At 43.6% G+C, this 17,962-nt stretch overlaps 1 protein-coding gene across 7 annotated transcripts in view; it reads left to right on the top strand.

Moving 5' to 3' along the window:
* The window catches only part of TPP2 (tripeptidyl peptidase 2), a 68,584-nt gene extending 57,250 nt beyond the window's left edge, over nt 1-11,334 (top strand). For 2 of the 7 annotated variants that reach the window (XM_047853403.1, XM_047853413.1), the window contains 6 exons: nt 476-572; nt 1,616-1,746; nt 5,974-6,181; nt 6,275-6,346; nt 7,909-8,028; nt 10,365-11,334. In XM_047853403.1, coding sequence (XP_047709359.1) covers nt 476-572; nt 1,616-1,746; nt 5,974-6,181; nt 6,275-6,346; nt 7,909-8,028; nt 10,365-10,454 — 718 coding nt within the window. In that variant the 3' untranslated portion in view covers nt 10,455-11,334. Of the gene's footprint in view, nt 1-475; nt 573-1,615; nt 1,758-5,973; nt 6,200-6,274; nt 6,347-7,908; nt 8,029-10,364 lie in introns of those variants that run through there. The other 5 variants (XM_047853432.1, XM_047853439.1, XM_047853421.1 and 2 more) reach the window with 4 other exon arrangements.
* The last annotated feature ends 6,628 nt before the right edge of the window (nt 11,335-17,962 follow it).

Raw genomic sequence — 17,962 nt, forward strand, 5'->3', positions numbered from 1 at the left:
CTTCCCCGAAATCAAGAGTCAGACGCTTAACCCACTGAGCCACCCAGGTGACCCTGGATCATTCTTAAAGGTCATAGGTCATAGGTGCAGAGCCATATTCCCCAAAGTGTCTCCTCTGTCAGCGCAATTGTGATGTGGAGCTCTAACTCACAAACTGCAAGATCATGACCTGAGCCAGAATCAAGAATCGGACGCTTAATTAACTGAGCCACCCAGGCGCCCCTCTTATTGAACTCTTAATTGAAATAATTTTCAATTTGATTTGCTTCTCTGGGGTTTTTTATCTTTGTTTTTTATTTATTTTTGTTTTTTATTTATACTCCTGGCAAATAATGATAATCCTTGTCAGTGATTACATTTCAGATTGATGCCTTCCTTATGTTATGGATTGGGACTTCAAAATAATGTTAAATAATAGAGAAGACAAATTGTTTTCTTTTTAAAAGAAATGTTTCTCTCTTTCTTATATACATAGGCTGGATTCTAGTGACATTTATAATGAATTGAAAGAAACATATCCTAATTATCTTCCTCTGTACGTTGCAAGACTTCATCAGTTGGATGCTGAAAAGGTTGGACATATTCAATCTTAATAGGAGTATTTTATTTTATTTGTAACATGAGATACAGTTCGTATGTTTAGTGAAAATGCAGTTTTCTATTTGTTTTGTGCTTCTGCCAAATGAAAACATGTTTCCTCAAATTGAATGTTGTATTGACTATTTTCTTGAAGGTAATTACAGAACGTACTCATTCCTGTGAGGTCAGCCTAAGACTCCCGCTCACAGTTTTCATCAGTGGGAGGAGGAATAGATAAAGATATCCTAAGGATCACTTTTCTGACATTCACCTCAGGAGCAGTGGTCCTGGCCTGCTGCACATGTAAACACTGTCAGCAAAAGAATTCCTGCTTTTCATGAACTTTGCTCATTTTTAAAATTGGCCATAGTTCCAAGCTATCTTAACACGGACCAGCTCTCGCTGGTAATGATGGCCGGTAGGAAGGTGCTTGTGGCCAATCAGAAATTGTCAAGGGTGCAGAGTGAACTTGAAGGTGTTGAAGGGAGACCTCTGAGACTAGCAAAAGAGAAGACCGCTGAGAGCACCTGGAGCACCATGGCGACCGTATAGTTAGACTGTTGGGTACATTCTCGTTTATTCTCACCTTCATGGTTTTAGTAATAAGTTAGGAAGAATTTGTTCATCAGCCCGTTTTTTTTTGGGGGGGGGGGTCTTTTTGGGTTTGTTTTGTTTTGTATTGTTTTACTTCTCTTTCCGTGTGGTGTGCGGCTAGAGTAACATAGCAGGTCATGTTTCTAAGAGGCCCAGAAAAGGAGTTGCCTGGGTAGAAAGCTGTTTACATTTCTATGACCACCTTTTACCTCCCTTATTTGCACCATTTAACATCAGTGAGGAATGTGAATGAGGTCTTTTCTAGAGATGCTGACACTGCAGCCCCCACACTATGAGGCAGCACACACCCCCTGCTGCCAGCAGAGGGCTCGGCCCCTGACTCTGGAGCCGCCACCCTTGCATTTGAGACGGAAGTGAAGGGACTTGGATGGACTCGCTGACACCATTTCTTTTCTGATTTCTTCTTTTTCTTCCTCCCTAGGAACGAATGAAAAGACTTAATGAAATTGTTGAGGCTGCAAATGCTGTCATTTCTCACATAGACCAGACGGCCCTCGCAGTTTATATTGCGATGAAGACTGACCCCAGGCCCGATGCAGCTACTATAAAAAAGTACCTAACCAGTAAATAATCTTTCTTGCATCTCATTTCTTAGTTACTTTTTAAAATTATGGAGAATATTCTTTTCTGAGAATTGTTGTGTCCCTAGAATTATCAGTATTTGAATATCCACCCATAGATAGTTTGTAAGAATTCTTTCCAGTTGTTGGCGATTTAAGCAAAAGAAAAGGACTTTGCCTTCTCTACCTTTTGGTGCTGCTGGTCTGGAGAGATTTGAGTAGCTGTGACCTAGCGGTCCTCCCATTTGGGAATCGGTGTGAATGTGACATGTGCAGAGGCAAACACCTAACACCCTGCAAAATCAGTTTCTAAACTGCTTATTGACCAATAGTGTGAAAAGCCCAGGTTTAGTATGTAATGCCTGGTAACCCAAATAGAAATAAAGTTAGATTGAAACCATCATAGCCACTTGAGTTAGGAACCGGCTTTAGAGTATTCTGTGCGGTAAAGGGAAAGGGAGGTTTAGCTTTAATAAAACCCAGTGCGAGGCACCGCTCTGTGGTGGGTGAGCATGTGGCCCCCATGTGTTGTGTGAGGGTCCCTCAGCCTCACCTCTGCCTTCCCTGAACTCTCTTGTACCACTTTCCTCTCTGTCACTTTGGTTCATGTTCACCCGAGGGTCATTACCTGCAAGGGGAGAAACACCGCCTCCTCTTACAGCTGTTGTAACGAATGAACCAGAAGTGTTGAGTCCGCCCAGGAAGTGCTGTGATTCTTCTTCAGGATTCTGTCTGCTGGGCAGAATCCTCCTTTCTACATGAAGTTTCTGATTCTGAACTGCCGGAACTCTTGGCATTACGCTACGTTCTAAATTGCTAGAACTGTTGGCAGTACTAATGCTGTAGCTCTTACGAATGTTACAGTTTTTAAGCAGAATAAGATTTATTCAGGTTAGGTTGTTGGCATTGTGCGCACCCTTTCCCACCTTCTAAGGGAACAGTCTCAAAGAGTGCTGTTTTGTCCATTTCTGAAGTGCCAGGTATGTACAGGGAAATCTTTGGGGTATGTTAAATACGTGACCTTATTTAAACTTAATCTTCTAAAAGACATACCAAGTAGGAGTGTTTTTACCCTGTATCTGCAGAAGAGCAGACAGGCTCAGAGACTGCGTGGCCAGCCTCGGGTGCCGGAGCCGGAAGTGGGAGAGCCGATCACACCTGCTCTGCCCTGGCCTGGGCCCCTTCATGTCTTGATAAGCAGCCCCTTGCATTCCCACTCGTCGTGAGAAGATTCCCACGCCACTGACCTTTGTCTCTCGGCCCGACCCCTCCCCTCCATCTCCTTCATAACTGCCGTCTGCTGACAAGCCCCTTGTCCTGGTCCTCAGGCATCCACATCTCAGCCCACAGCCATATCCCAATGTCTTCTGTCCCCTGTGGGGCCCCTGGCTTCTCGCTGGAGTAGTCTACACTGCACCCTACTACCTGAATTCCACTCCATGTTAACCCTTTTTCAGGAGTCGTCTGGGCTTGATCACCTGTGAGAAGCTCATTGCCAGAGACAGTGGCCCCTTTGAGGCTGCCTTGACCTCACTGCGGTATCTGTTATCAGCTCCCCCCATCCTTCCTAGCATCTGTTGTTTCTTAGTTTGGGAAAATAGTATCTCTTCAGATTTGTGTGTGTAGGAAATAACATGCATGGGCTCATTTTGAAATTTCAGTAAATATTAAGGTCCGTTTATCCCTGCTCATACTTTGGCCCGTCTTTCCTAAATCTTACTGTCCGTGGATAAGCTCTTAATTCGCAGTTAAAGTGAGCTCACAAGACCCAGAGTAGTTGTGTTTTCAATCTTGTTAGTCCCTTTTTTCTCAAGTTTTTATCTCAGGTGCTGACTCCAGTAACTGTCAAAAAGTAACAGTCTGATAGGATCCTGGCTTTAAAGATTGTAGCTGTAGTGACTTTCACATCTGCTGGGATAAAACTAGAAAGGAGGCGTCAGATGTGAAAATTAAGAGAAGCTGGTTAGTCTTTGGCAACCTTAGATCGGTTTGTCCACGCTTATAATTAAGGTATTTGCCGTGGCCCTTGCTTTGGCCAAACCACGATGGGCTCAGACACGCCACGCTGAGCAGAGGGCCTCGTCCAGGCCTGGGGCTCCTTGTTCTGGGCCGAGGGCCTCAGGAGCGGGCCGCATTTCTTCCATTTCTTGTAGCAGCAGCCGGCGAGCAGGAGCAGCAGCCCAGCATTCATTTCTCATTTCCATGCAAAACTGTTTTTACTGTGGTCACTCATGTGTCAGAAATTGCGATAGCCATTTTGTGATCTTAAAAATGATACGAGCTTTTCACAGGTGATCCGGTATCAAGTTTCAGTTAAACTTAATTTATTTAGGCCATTAAAGTATCTGATTGAAGCTCTTCCTAAAATATGGCTATCGCCACTTTGATCGGTACCTAACTAGATTTGATTCAAAGATGTTTGTGGAGCAGACACTGCAGTAAAGCACCACTGAGAGGAACGTGAAAAAATGAACAGGACGCTCTTAGAAAGCGTGCGCTCTGATACAGAAGATGCAGTTGCTAGGTGGGGTAAGATTGACAGTTACAGTGAATACTTTAAAGTGTGAAAGCCCATGGGAAGCAGAGCTGACTTCCTTTTGAGTGGAGAAAGCCTCGTGGATGAAAGTACGTAGTCAGTTCTAAATTAGATGAGGGTGGGGAATGAATATTCTAGATATGTGGGATTCAGGTTACTGGATCAGAGAACACTGAAATAGGGGTCTTGTGGGTAACTTAATCCAGGCCTGGCAAGTACAGCACACCTGTGCCACCCCTGAAATTCTGCCTCCTTCCAGCCCTTCCCAGGGCAGCTGGGTCCAGCCAGGACTGCTGTGAACGATCAAACCTGCCTTGCCGATCCACTTCTGTTCCAAGGCCCCCTTTCTCCGGCACAAGACGGGGACGGTGATTGTGTCCCACTCCTCACCTGCTGTAAAAGCATAAATGCGGTGCTGGTGGCAAGACATTTCAGACGGCGGCTGGCCGGGCACCGGGTAGAGGAGAAGCTGCGTCCGTGCCCTACAGCTCCTAGATCTTTTTGTTCCTGAGTCTGGAGTAACCAAGCAGTTCCCAGGCGCATTTCCACAGAGAGAGTGAAAAAGTTGGTTCTTTTAAGCTTTGCAACTCTTGGCTGAAAGTCTTAGGCACCTTTTTTGGCAAAGTTTTATTTACTTTGCAGATGTATTAAGGAGGGTGACTTTGTTGGGTTGTAACAGGTTGTTTTGGCTTCTTATCTTAATTGTCTTTCACGCTATAATTCCTGTTGATTTTAGAGTGCCTGCAGATTTCATATGTTGCACATTTCACTCTGGGTCCTTCAGAATCATTCTCACTCTTACACAGTTTGTTCACCGGTGTCTGAGTGCCTCGGGGACACGCGCCCAGCGCTTGTAATCCTCATTGCCCTCACACGTGCGGGACATGAGTTGGACAAAATGCCCAGATCAGCAAGTATCCTAAAGACTCACACTGTCCCCTGGAGTGTAGGTTGTTACTGTATTTCATTCAGCGATGATTTATTGAGTTTCTGGTCTCTGCCAAGCATTGTCTGGGCACTTGAAATACATCAGAAGGACACGGCTCCCGCCCTGCAGCAGGACCATGTTACCATCGCGACTAGGAGCAGGCTGTCCAGAAGTAGCTTCAGGTTCTGCGTCTGTTACTGCCTAACTGTAGGACCTTGAACAGATCTCTGTGCCTCAGTTTCCTCCTTGGCAAAATGGGGATGATTACTAACTAGTATCTTACTCACAGAATTATTCTGACTGCAGATGAGTTCTGTATATAAAAGTGCACGTCCAGGGTAAGCATCATATAGTGTTTGCTCTGTTTATAAATGAAAGTCTACTTCTGAGAGAACTTGTGTGTGTCTGTACAGAAATCTGTAATGATTGCTATTTATAAGAAATCTATAGAAGAGCTCCTTAGCTGACAGAACTTAGAACTGAACTGTCCTTCATTTCTGTTGGTTTATGGCCTCTGTTTCAGCCAGATACAGCTGTCGTGACTCAATCTGTATGTGTAATGCAGTGGCTCATTTGACGTTTGTTAGAAATAAGGACTTTTATTTGATGGATAATGCAGATGTAAATACACGGCTGTACAATATCTCTGCGTTGTAAATCTGAGGCAGAGAACGCATGAATTCAGTTTCAGATAAGTCTGTACTTTTAAAAAATGATTTACTGATCTGTGAGTTATTTTTTGGTTTGGAACACAGTGATATGGACAAACAAAAATCTACCCTCGTGGATGCCCTTTGTAGAAAAGGATGTGCCCTAGCTGACCACCTGCTTCACGCACAAGATCAAGATGGGGCCGTTTCAGGTGATACGGAAGGAAGAGAGGAGGAAGGAGAGAGCACTCTGGATTCTCTGACGGAAACATTTTGGGAAACTACAAAATGGACTGATCTTTTTGACAATAAGGTAACCTGTCTGCCTCTTGTTTGGGCGCAGTTCTTGGGGGTTGCTTCACAAACCTTTCTTGGGCCCCATTGCCTCCTCTTTGCTGTTCCTCAGCTGCCTGGCCAGAAGAGGAAGACAATACATGGAATGTGGCTAAGCTGGGCTCTGAAGAAGACTCTGTGTTTAGTGAGACCTCATTTGTCTTGCCTGTTTTAAACCATTCTACCATTCTCTTCTCTGTCTGCATAGCAGCCTTTTGGTGGAGGCAGTTACTTACAAAGCTAGAATTAAGAGCATCTCGAGGTCATGTTTGTGCCTTCCCGCATCTGTCTATGTGCTGATTTGTCGGAGGTGGAGGGGGGTTGCTGGTTACTTTACATGTCATTTTTCTCAAAACCTCTTTGACTTTTAAATAATTATCACCTGGATTTATAGCTCATCAACTTTAAAATCCAGTTCAGAAAAGGTCACATTGATGAACTTTTTGGATGTGGGTTATAAAAACATTTTAAATCTCTTTTAGCCCTCTACTAGAGTTCTCACGGTAGGGATTATATAACTCCCAAGTTGCTGTCAGTCTTCCTTTCTTCTGGAGATAAAAATAAACTAAATGAAATCAGTGGAAATCTCTTGACCCAGCACAAGCCCTTGTTTGTGTTTTACTAGACAGATGCTTGTTTTCTAGATGCACTGTGATCCTGTGTAGTACAGACCTCTGAGACAGGAGAAAAGTTTTCACCACAGCACAGTCGTGCTCCTGCCGCGGAAACGGAGTCCTAGGCAGGAAACTGCAGGAGCCAGTGTCACAGCAGAGCTTGAGAATTTGGATCTGAAATCAGGCCCTGGAGTGCAAATCCCACTTCTTCCATTTTTATCTGTGTGACCCTCGGCAAGTTTCTGAAACCTGCTGAATGAGTACTCAGTACAGGGAAGGGCCTCCATGATACTTGCTCTTATTCCGAACACACACCTGTTGCACGTCTGCTCCCCACCCAGTGCTGTGCTTGCTGCTGGAAAAAGATAAGAGCCTGGTGGATAAAAACTTGACGAGCCTCGTAATAAAACCATTACGAATAATCCCGTATCTCCGTATCTGCCGCAATACTGCTGTATCAGGGGCCAGGCACTGTATTACCTGTCTGTTTAGCACCTTTGTAAAGGTTGAACACCTTGCTTGGCTCTAGAACACAAATAAATTTGATAGGATTGCTTTCTTTGAGGTCATTCTCCATATTCTGAAGGTGGACACCAAAAACGTAAATAAATGGTTACAGGTATATTTGACAGATGCAGTAATTAAAGGCACCAACGTATACACAAGGAATTGACAGCGTAAGAACGTGTTTGTATAATAAAACACTTTTTTTTTTTTTTTTTTTTTTACTTTTATCCCCTTTTGCAGTTTTGGTAATTTATAACGAGATTTCATAGTTCTGTACTTCCCTCCTTACTCGCGTTTTTGTGATCACTTCTGTCAGCTCCCCTTTGCATAAAGAGGTGTTTTGGTATGGATGCCAAGAACTAGTGATTCATCAGAGCTTCATTTTTTTCCCCAACACAAGTTACCTGTTTTGTGGCATATTTAACTTTTATTCTTTCAAAACATTTTTGAAATTTGCTTGATGGATGGAAAATGTTCATTTTAAAAGTTACACTTCTGTTAAGGCCTTCATCTTTTCCTTATTGAAGCTATAAGCCATACAGTGTAAATATTTCATAGATAAGCTTTATCTTGTTTTACCTTATAGGTTTTAACATTTGCATACAAGCATGCATTAGTAAATAAAATGTATGGGAGAGGCCTTAAATTTGCAACTAAACTTGTGGAAGAAAAACCAACAAAAGAAAACTGGAAAAATTGTATTCAAGTAAGTGATATAAAATTGTCACTGTTAAGTGTCCCCTCCATATTGCATAGTGACAAGATAGAGCCTTATGGTAGTGATATAGCGATACTGACTTTATCATGACAGATTGCTACTCCAATTAATGTAATGCGAACTATAAAATGAAAGCATGAGAGACCGCCAATAAGCTATTTAAGTTTTTTAAACTTTTCTTATTAAATTTTAATTTTTTTTTAATGTTTATTCATTTTTGAGAGACAGAACGTGAGCAGGGGACGGGCAGAGAGAGAGGGAGACATAGAATCTGAAGCAGGCTCCAGGCTCTGAGTTGTCAGCACAGAGCCTGATGGGGGGCTCGAACTCCCAGACCTCGAGATCATGACCTGAGCTGAAGTTGAACGCTTACCTGACTGAGCCACCCAGGGGCCCCATTATTACTAAATTTTTAAAACTCCTGTCCAGGGGCGCCTGGGTGGCGCAGTCGGTTAAGCATCCGACTTCAGCCAGGTCACGATCTCGCGGTCCGTGAGTTCGAGCCCCGCGTCAGGCTCTGGGCTGATGGCTCAGAGCCTGGAGCCTGTTTCCGATTCTGTGTCTCCCTCTCTCTCTGCCCCTCCCCCGTTCATGCTCTGTCTCTCTCTGTCCCAAAAATAAATAAACGTTGAAAAAAAAAAAAATTAAAAAAAAAAAAAAAACAAAAAAAACCCAACTCCTGTCCAGAAAAGGACAGAAGGGCTGTACTTAGCCTCAGATGTTTACAACGTAGGCAAAGTGCATTATGAATTTTAGATGTATAGTCAGAAGACAGTTTTCTTTATGAAGAAAACAAACAGAATTGCTTTTCAATACATGTTGGCTCAGTTCTAAAATGGTTGAATTTTTAGAGTTTATATTTGAATATTCTTCATTTGAAGTGATAGGCCATTTTGTGATTTTACCACATTCTGTATTATATGCAGAGAAATTATGTGGTTGATATTAGAAACAGGAGGTAAGAAATGCTGTTCTTTCTGTACAAGTTAATTGTCAAGTATAAAGTTTACTGAATTCCAGAGAAATCACTGTAGCCTCATCCTGTCTCTGGGCCTGGTTTGTTCCTGAAGGATATATGGGGTTGGGCAGCTTGGTCGTGCCAAATGTGGCCAAGGCTCTGGTCTCCGTACCCGAGGTATTCTTTGAATGTAAAATTAATCAGGTTCCTAGGGAAATTTTTTATAATTAGAGGAAACTATAGGTTATCTTTACTCTTAGACCTTTTTCTGGCATACCTTCACCAGTCCAAATTGTAAGACATTTGAACTCAGTTCTTCAGATGTTTGAATAAGTTAAGTCTTTCTGCAACTCACCATAAGGTGTGTAGTGTGATTCTTATCACATCAACTATAATTTGTGAGCTCTCCCATCCGTAAAGCCCGTGACTCACCCAGACATTGACACCAGGGGGTGTTTCATAACTTGTGTCCCCTCCACTCTGTTCCTGTACTGCCCGCCCTCCACACTGCTGCTGGGAAAGATGGCTTTTGACACCTCCTGGTGAAGCCCCGGCGCATGTAGGATAAAATCCAGACTCCTCCCCATGGCCCATAAGGCCCATGTGATGTGGCTCCTGCCTTCCTCCCCAGCCACATCTCATCACACTTCCCTGGAATGGCTCTGCTCCCATCTCGAGAGCCGCCTCTGCCTGGCCGAAGCAGCCTCGGCCCTTCCCACCGTGAGACCCAGCTCGTCCAGCTGTGTGGAGAGCTCTTTCCCCGACTGGCAGAGTAGGTCTCTTCGTCAGGTTTCCTCTTAAATGTCATCTCCCCGGAGATCCCACTCGTGACCACTCACTTCCCAGCCCCTCTGTTATGTCACCATTGTATACCTGACATGTACCTCTTAATTATGGACTCGCTTATTCATCTGCTCATGGATTTGCTTTGGCACTCTTTGGTTTTCCTGAACAGAACTTTCCTGAAAGTGAGAAGTGAGTTTGTTCAGTGCTGTTTTCCCGAGGTCTAGAACGGTGCTTGACTTCCAGTCAGACAGAGACTGAAAGGCAGCTAGGTTGGTAGGAAGGAAGGGAACAAGTATGTCAGGATTGAAGAAAGAAAGACAGGCTAGTAGAAAGACAGGAAAGAAGGAAGGTTGGGCGGGATGGTCATAAGCACCCGTTTAGGTTGGTTGGTAGTAAAATGAGTAGGTTAGTTGATGGTAAGGAAGAACAATTGGTAGGAAGGGTGGTGGGGTGGTTGGGTTGGGATGGAAGGAAAGTTCTATGTGCTACTTTATTATCATTAAATATTTAATGCAGAATTTACCCTGTATATTGAGCTTGAAAAATCTGTTCTTTAATAAATTTTTGTGTTCTGTTCTAGCTGATGAAGTTACTTGGATGGACCCATTGTGCATCTTTTACTGAAAACTGGCTTCCCATCATGTATCCTCCTGATTATTGTGTATTCTAAAATAGGAACCAAGACTTTAAATTTTAAAAAAGAAAGTTTTATAGTGAATGGATATAAAAACAAATTTGTGGCATTTTTAGTCTAATGCATGTTTTCATCCGCTATCAAATACTGATTATTAAAATGATGTGTATTTATCAGAGAATTTGCTGGCGTGTGGCTTAATACATGTAAATCTAGACCTCTGACATCATGGTGTTTTTTTAATGACTCACATGGCTGGCACCGGGCTGTGCCCTGACTGCCAGCACCAAGGACTTTCGGTTGGGTTGCAGATATCACTTGCATGATAGGTTTTGAACAGTGACTTTTAACTGCAAACCTGTAAAATTCTATTTTTTATTTTATAAACGAACAGGGTTTTAACATGCTCAACTTTAATTTTTTTCAATTGTATGAAGGCCTTAAAAAGCTACATTAAGCGTAGCTAAAATTATTTATTGGACTAAAAAAATAGCAGAACTTCATTTCCAGATTTTTTTTTCTTTTCTTTTTCTTTTTCTTTTTTTTTCTTTTGGTAAAGGTTTACATTTGATTAAGGGGAAAAAAACCGGCACAAATGAGTGTGTGGCAATTGCTGGAGCATAACTGCTTCTCACTAAATCAGTCTTCATCTTGGAGTTATTTCGGGTCAGTCATTTTTAACATCCTTTTGACGTGCAGAGAGCATCAGAATGAACTAATAATACATGTATAAGTGCCAGACTGCTAAATCTTTATCAGGTATTGTAAAGATACACATATGGTATGTTTGTTAAAGTTGAAATAATGTAAACACGTGAATACATGTGCAAAACCAAGATCACAGTATATACCATATGCATTCTGATACCTTGATTTTTTTTATAAATAATAAAAGTGAATATTGAAGCTTCTTAAAGTTGGTCTTAATTTTTCATAAATAAAATTTGGGGTTAAAACAATATATTAGATCAAGACAGAAAAATTCAGCGTGAGGTAATTTATATTTCCTATAGGCTTGCAATTATTTGAATATATTGCCAGTTCTTATTATGTGACTAATTTTTGTGTATGATTTTTGGCTTTTTATCTTTCTGGCTACCATACTTGCTTCTCTCATCCATCCTCTCTCCATAAAATAAAAAGACACATGTAGACGATATTGAAAAGCCTCTACTCACTTAAGCAAACGTGTTTGTGTTTGTGGTTATGGTTTAAATCTTGTTCCTTTAGAATTTACTACTGCAAAAGGCCTCCGAGTTCATCCTGTCTGGTCACTCATAACTGGTTTGGGGCAGTTGACCCCTTTATCTGATAAAAACAGAGCCTTTAGGAAAACTACAATTATGCTTGCAAACATTTTCCACACGATTTCTGCGCCATCTAGAATTCAAAGTCCCATCAGTGAACAGCCACATGCATATTCTCACCAACACACGTGCTTTCATGCTCACTCCTGCGGGTTCCCGTGTGTCCATACAGTCCATGAGGAAACGGAGAGGCTCGGAAAGGGTAGGGTGACTGACTGACTGGTTATTAGAGAATCCGTTTTCAAACCCAGGTTTTGCAGTTCCTAGTTAAGTGCTGCCTGCATGCACAGAGCCGGGGGGGCGGGGCAGCCACAGGTGGAAGCTTGGGTCCTTTTCAGGTCTTTCGTGAGGATGGGCACAGCCCTAGAATGCACGGGGTCCTCTACATACCCAGGTCTCGAGGCCCGTGTGACATCTCCTTTCCCAGCTTTTCCTCCTAAGCCTTTTGATTAGCCCCAGCTCTTCGCCATCTCAGGCAGCCACAAAAAATCACACAGTTGCCTGTAATTATCCAGACGGCCCCCCCTTGGGAAAAGGCTTCTGGGCCTGAGATCGGAGCCCCGTTACATTCAGATAGGCTTGCACACGGGGTTCTCTGGGGAATAAGCGTTACAAGCTTTGAAGGAGCTCCCAACCCTATTCGGCCCCCTCAGGTGACTGCCAGGCTGCTGGTGTTCAAGGCGACCATGCAGCTGGAGACGCGATGGGAACGGGGCAGTTGGACACGTCACAGGGTATGCTGTTCTGACTGACGTCCGGCCACCTCTGAGCAAACGCCTCGGGTCGCGACATGCATGTGGTCAATTCCACAGTTCTGAAAAAAGTTGCCTCAATTTTTGCCAGTTTTCTCATTAGTAACAGAAAATCTTCAAGTGCTTTTTCACTGACAAAATGGTCCCCCATTTTCAAGGACCTCACACTTTTTTTTAGAATCCAATTTTAACATAAATTTAAGGTTAGAAACTTTCTGGTGGTACGTTTTGATTTTTTTAATTTAATGTTCATTTCTTTTTGAGAGAGAGCGAGGCAGACAGAATCTGAAGCAGGCTCCAGGCTCAGAGCTGTCAGCACCAAGCCCGACGCAAGGGCTCGAACCCACCAATCGCGAGATCCTGACCTGAGCAGAAGTTGAATGCTTAACTGCTTAACCGTCTGAGCCACCCAGACACCCCAGGTGGTATGTTGAAGTACTACCTGCTGAGTTATGTGAAGATAGAATTCTAGGATCCTTCAAATGTGACTTATTTTTACATAAAATGCCATCGTTCCAGAGCTTTTGGATTTCTCACTTGATCCCTCAGGTTTGGGTCTTTTTGCTATATTTTTTAATGTGGAAGAAGAATTCAGCCCACGGTGGATTTTCGCTATCCTAATCTGCAAACACAATGTGGAGCTCCAGGTATAGGAGGCGGCCGGGCCCTCCCAACAGGCTGGTTACTGGCTGTGTGTGTGTGCGTGAGGCTGTGAGTTGCTGGCCTCCCTTTGGAACTGAAAAGCAAACAAGTGAGTTATGTGTTTTCAGGGGGAGGTAGCAAAATAACAAGAGTTTTTTAATAGTACGCAGTAAAGCATGAATATTTTCGGGGAAGTTTTGTTTTTGGGTTTTTTTTTTTTTATAAGGCTCAATAAGCCCTACTAGTTCTCAGTTGGAACAAAAAACTTCTATATCTAATTACTACATATGTCTTCTGTTGGAGCTAACGTCTTCCACAGATGATAGAATTTTGCAATGAAGATTGGTTAGTTTGCTGTGGAAGTTAGACATCACAGACTGGCAGGATCTGCTTTGAACTGTGTGATTCATAGACCAGCTCTGAGGGTGAAACCTGGGTGAGAGGCCGTGACCATGATGGGGGGGGGGGGGGGGCAGCCCTACAAAGCTGTCTTGTCAGCCTCTGCTTTCTGTCCCAATCACACTGTCTCCATGGTGACAGCTGCACCCACATAAGTTCTAGAAGAAAGTGTCCTCAGTAAAGTCATTCTTGTTTCTTTGTGATTTGGTTAATACAGGAGGAAAATAGTACTTTAAAAAGCCAGGGATAGGGGGCACCTGGGTGGCTTAGTGGGTTGAGCATCTGACTCTTGATGACCTCACGGTTTATGGGGTCGGGCTCTGCGCTGACAGTGAAGATTGGGATTCTCGCTCTCCCTCTCTCTCTCTGCCCCTCCGCAATCTCTCTTTCTTTCTCTATCAAAGTAAATAAAAAAAACAAAGCCAGGTACACTATTTCTGTTTCCCCTTTCTGATAATGGTGGCCAATTTTTGCTCCACAGACACCGAAGGCAACTGAAAGGTACTTTCTAAAGAAACAGAAAAGGAGGTGCCTGGGGGGGGGGGGGTGGTTTACTCAGTCAATTGAGCCTCCGACTTCGGCTCAGATCATGATCTCATGGTTGTGAGTTCAAACCCCACACTGGGTTCTCTGCTGTTAGCACAGAGCCCACTTCAGATCCTCTGTCCCCCTTGCTGCACCTCCCCCACTCGCGCTCTCTCAAAAATACAGAGCACGTGCTCAGTACTAGGTCTGTGGCCCCTTCCCAATGCTAAGGGACTGTTCCCAGTTGTCACTGGCAGGAGCTTTGCCATCATGGGGTTTCTCACCCCTCCTGTAGTAGCGGCTCCCTCAGATAACTTCTCTTTGCCCTGGAAGAGCATGGCCCGGTGCTCTCCCTCCCTCCTGGTCCCTCTCCTTCTCCCCTGTGACAGTGAGACATCCAAACGTAATGGCTGGAATCCCAGCCTGGGTCTCTGCTCTCTGGTCCTGGCTCAGGCACTGACGAGCCACATCACTTGACCCCCATGGGTCTCATCTAGAAAATTCAGCTGGTGTATTCAGTGTGTCTGTTTCAACTCAAAATCCATTGAATCTGAATTAACTTGAGTCTTCCTCTGCAGCGTTTCATACTCTCAATGGTCCAGGATTAAAAGATGCGTTTTTGTCTTTCTCTGCAGGATCTAAGAGAAGCATGCATAGAGAGATGGAGAGGAAGGAAATGAAATCCTTTTCATTTCCCCAATCTTCAAAAATCCTCTTGAACAGAGAGAATTTCTTAAGGAATAAGAAAGTAAAGAATAAGCACTGGCCTTCATTGGTCTGAACATAATTAACCGGAGGAGAAAACCACATTAGTGATAAGTGAACGAGGGAGCCAGGAACGAAGAGGGCGGTGGGCGTACAGCTCCAAGGTAAAGGGCCGGGGGGTGGAGGGTGTCACAGGCAGGAGCAGCCTTCCCGAGAGCCCACAGACAGCAGGCAGGAGCAGACACGGTCCCCTGCGCCATGCGGCACGAACCCCCTGCACGCTCCTGCAAAGGTATCGTTTTAGTTTCCTTTAGAACCCCTGCTTTTCTGAGAGGATTCCAAAGAATTAACCAGCAAATGCATAATTTACACAAGCCGTGTCCGCTCGAGGGTCACACGTGAAGAATTTGAGTTCCAGAAGCAAGGAAGGACAGATGTCAGTTTCCACGATGCAGTTAGGACCACCTGCATTTCCAGTCCTGAAAGGGACGTGATTCTAGAATCTTGACCATGCCAAGCCCTATCCAAGATGTGACTAGAATATCAAGTGACTGGACCTGTCTTCCACAGTTCTCCTTTTACGTGTGATTTTTAAAGTCCCTCGCCTGTATCTCAATGATTCCGTGTACTGAGCTACCTCAAAACTCAGTAGCATCCAGGCAGCGATCCTCTCTTTTCACTCATGAGTAGGACTCGGCTGGAGTTCAATCCAAGCAGCGCTTGGCCCAGATGGTTCCACACCGGAGCCATTTAAATGCACGTTACACGAAGAACCGGATAGAGGAACATATGGAAGGGATACCTTGGTGGTGCTGTCAGCATCATGCGGGGGGGGGGGGGGGGGGGGGGGGAGATGCTATGGGACACACAGCTCAGATTCCTCAGCAGATACGTGGCACGAGGAAAAAGCAAGAGGTTCAAGCCACAGGTTGAAAGAGACTTCAGGTACATGCCAGTCAGTGAATCAAATTTGTGGACCTTCCGTGAGTTCGAGCCCCGCGTCGGGCTCTGGGCTGATGGCTCGGAGCCTGGAGCCTGTTTCCGATTCTGTGTCTCCCTCTCTCTCTGCCCCTCCCCCGTTCATGCTCTGTCTCTCTCTGTCCCAAAAATAAATAAACGTTGAAAAAAAAATTTGTGGACCTTGGCTGGGTCCCGCTTCAAACAAACTCTAAAAGTAGAGGTCATGGCATTTAGCAAACAACTGGAAATTGGAACGCTGGATTTTTCAACATGTGAATATACAGTACTAAATTATTTAGTATAAAATTTTATATTACATCAAATATATTTTTGGATGTGATAAAGTCCTGTGGTTGTGTGTCATATATACGTGTATATATATTCATGTATATATAGAAGTACATGTATATGTATATATACGTGTGTGTGTGTGTGTGTGTATGAACCAAATATATAGAAGAAAGGAGATCTGCTATTTGCTTCAAATTAACACAGAAGTGAAGATGAACAAGGTTTGCCAGGAGTTGAAATCCACGTGGGGATGCGGGTTCATGATTCTTTCTTTTTCTTTTTTTTAATTTTTTTTTAATGTTTATTTACTTTTGAGAGAGAGACAGAGTGTGAGCGGGGGAGGAGCAGAGAGAGAGGGAGACACAGAATCTAAAGCAGGCCCCAGGCTCTGAGCTGTCAGCACAGAGCCTGATGCAGGGCTCGAACTCACAAACCGTGACATCATGACCTGAGCTGAAGTCGGACGCTTACCGACTGAGCCACCCACGTGCCCCCATGATTCTTTCATCTACTGAGTGAAGAACATTACTAAGCTGTAGTCGTTGTACAATGAGCTGCACATGATTAAAGTATATGGTTCGTCTACCTTCAGTATATTTAAATTTTCCTAGGAGAGTTTGAAGACAAAGAGTCTTTATAATTGTAATCAATCTGGCTTTTCTGAAAAGGCAGACTTGTATCCATTTAGAAAATAATAAAATAAGCATATTTTAATAATAAGCATATTTTAATAATAAAATGAGCATTTAGAAAATAATAAAATAAGGGATATGATCATCATATCCCTTTGTCCTGGAAATGTGAAAGAAATCCACTTATAAGTCTAAGAAGAGACACAGGGGTCAGGTCCCATTGCTATAATACCATGGGGCTTTTATATGTTAGCATTTGGCAACCTTGATGAACTTTTTTTTTTTTTTTAATTTTATTTTAGAGAGAGAGAGAGACAGCACAAGCAGGGGAAGGGGCAGAGAGAGTGGGAGATACAGAATCCAAATCAGGCTCCAGGCTCTGAGCTGTCCGTGGGGCTGGAACTCAGGAACTGTGAGATCATGACCTGAGCCAAAGTCAGACGCTTAACCGACTGAGCCACCCAGGTGCCCCTCCTAAACTCTTGTAAATTCCAATTGTTCCACTGTAGATTATCTGTCGTTCCAGGGCCAGCAAACCATGGCCTACTCAAGTTTAATCCATAGCCTGTTTTTCACAGGGTCCACAAGCCAGGAGTGAGTCTTGAATTTTTATAAATGGTTGTAAAATATATATGTGTATATTCCGTAGACATGGTATGTAGCTTGAAGATATTTATTAGCTGGCCTTTACAGAGAAATGTTTGCTGCCCCTGGCCTCTATCAACCATCATATCACCCACGAATAGGGTCCCTTTTCTTTCTTCCATTCTAAATGTGTGTGTTTTATTCCTCTCCTTTATTACATTGGCTAAAACCTCCAGTATAATGCTGAGAAATGGTGGTAGCTGAATTTTTCATTTTCCCTCATCTCAGAGAAGAAGCTTTTAACATTTTATAGTCGTGATGTTAGTTTTAGATTTTTCGTAGCCTTCCTTTATCAGAACAAACAAAAATCCCATTCTTTCCTACTTTTCTAGGAATTTTATTTTTTAAATTTTTTTTTAACATTCATTTTTGAGAGTGAGAGAGACAGAGCAGGAGCGGGGGAGGGGCAGAGAAAGAGGGAGACACAGAATCCAAAGCAGGCTCCAGGCCCCGAGCTGTCAGCACAGGGCCCAACGTGGGGCTGGAGCTCATGGACGGTGAGATCATGACCTGAGCAGAAGTCAGACGCTTAACCGGCTGAGCCACCCAGGCGCCCCTTCTAGGGGAATTTTAATCATAAATCAAAGTTGAGGGGGGAAAAAAGCAGACAATCCAGAAATCTAACTTGAAATGGTTGCAGGCAATTAATTGGCACAGGAGCAGGATATTTGTAAAGTAAATTATCT

Source organism: Prionailurus viverrinus, chromosome A1, assembly GCF_022837055.1.
Source record: "Prionailurus viverrinus isolate Anna chromosome A1, UM_Priviv_1.0, whole genome shotgun sequence".
Lineage (NCBI taxonomy): Eukaryota > Metazoa > Chordata > Mammalia > Carnivora > Felidae > Prionailurus > Prionailurus viverrinus.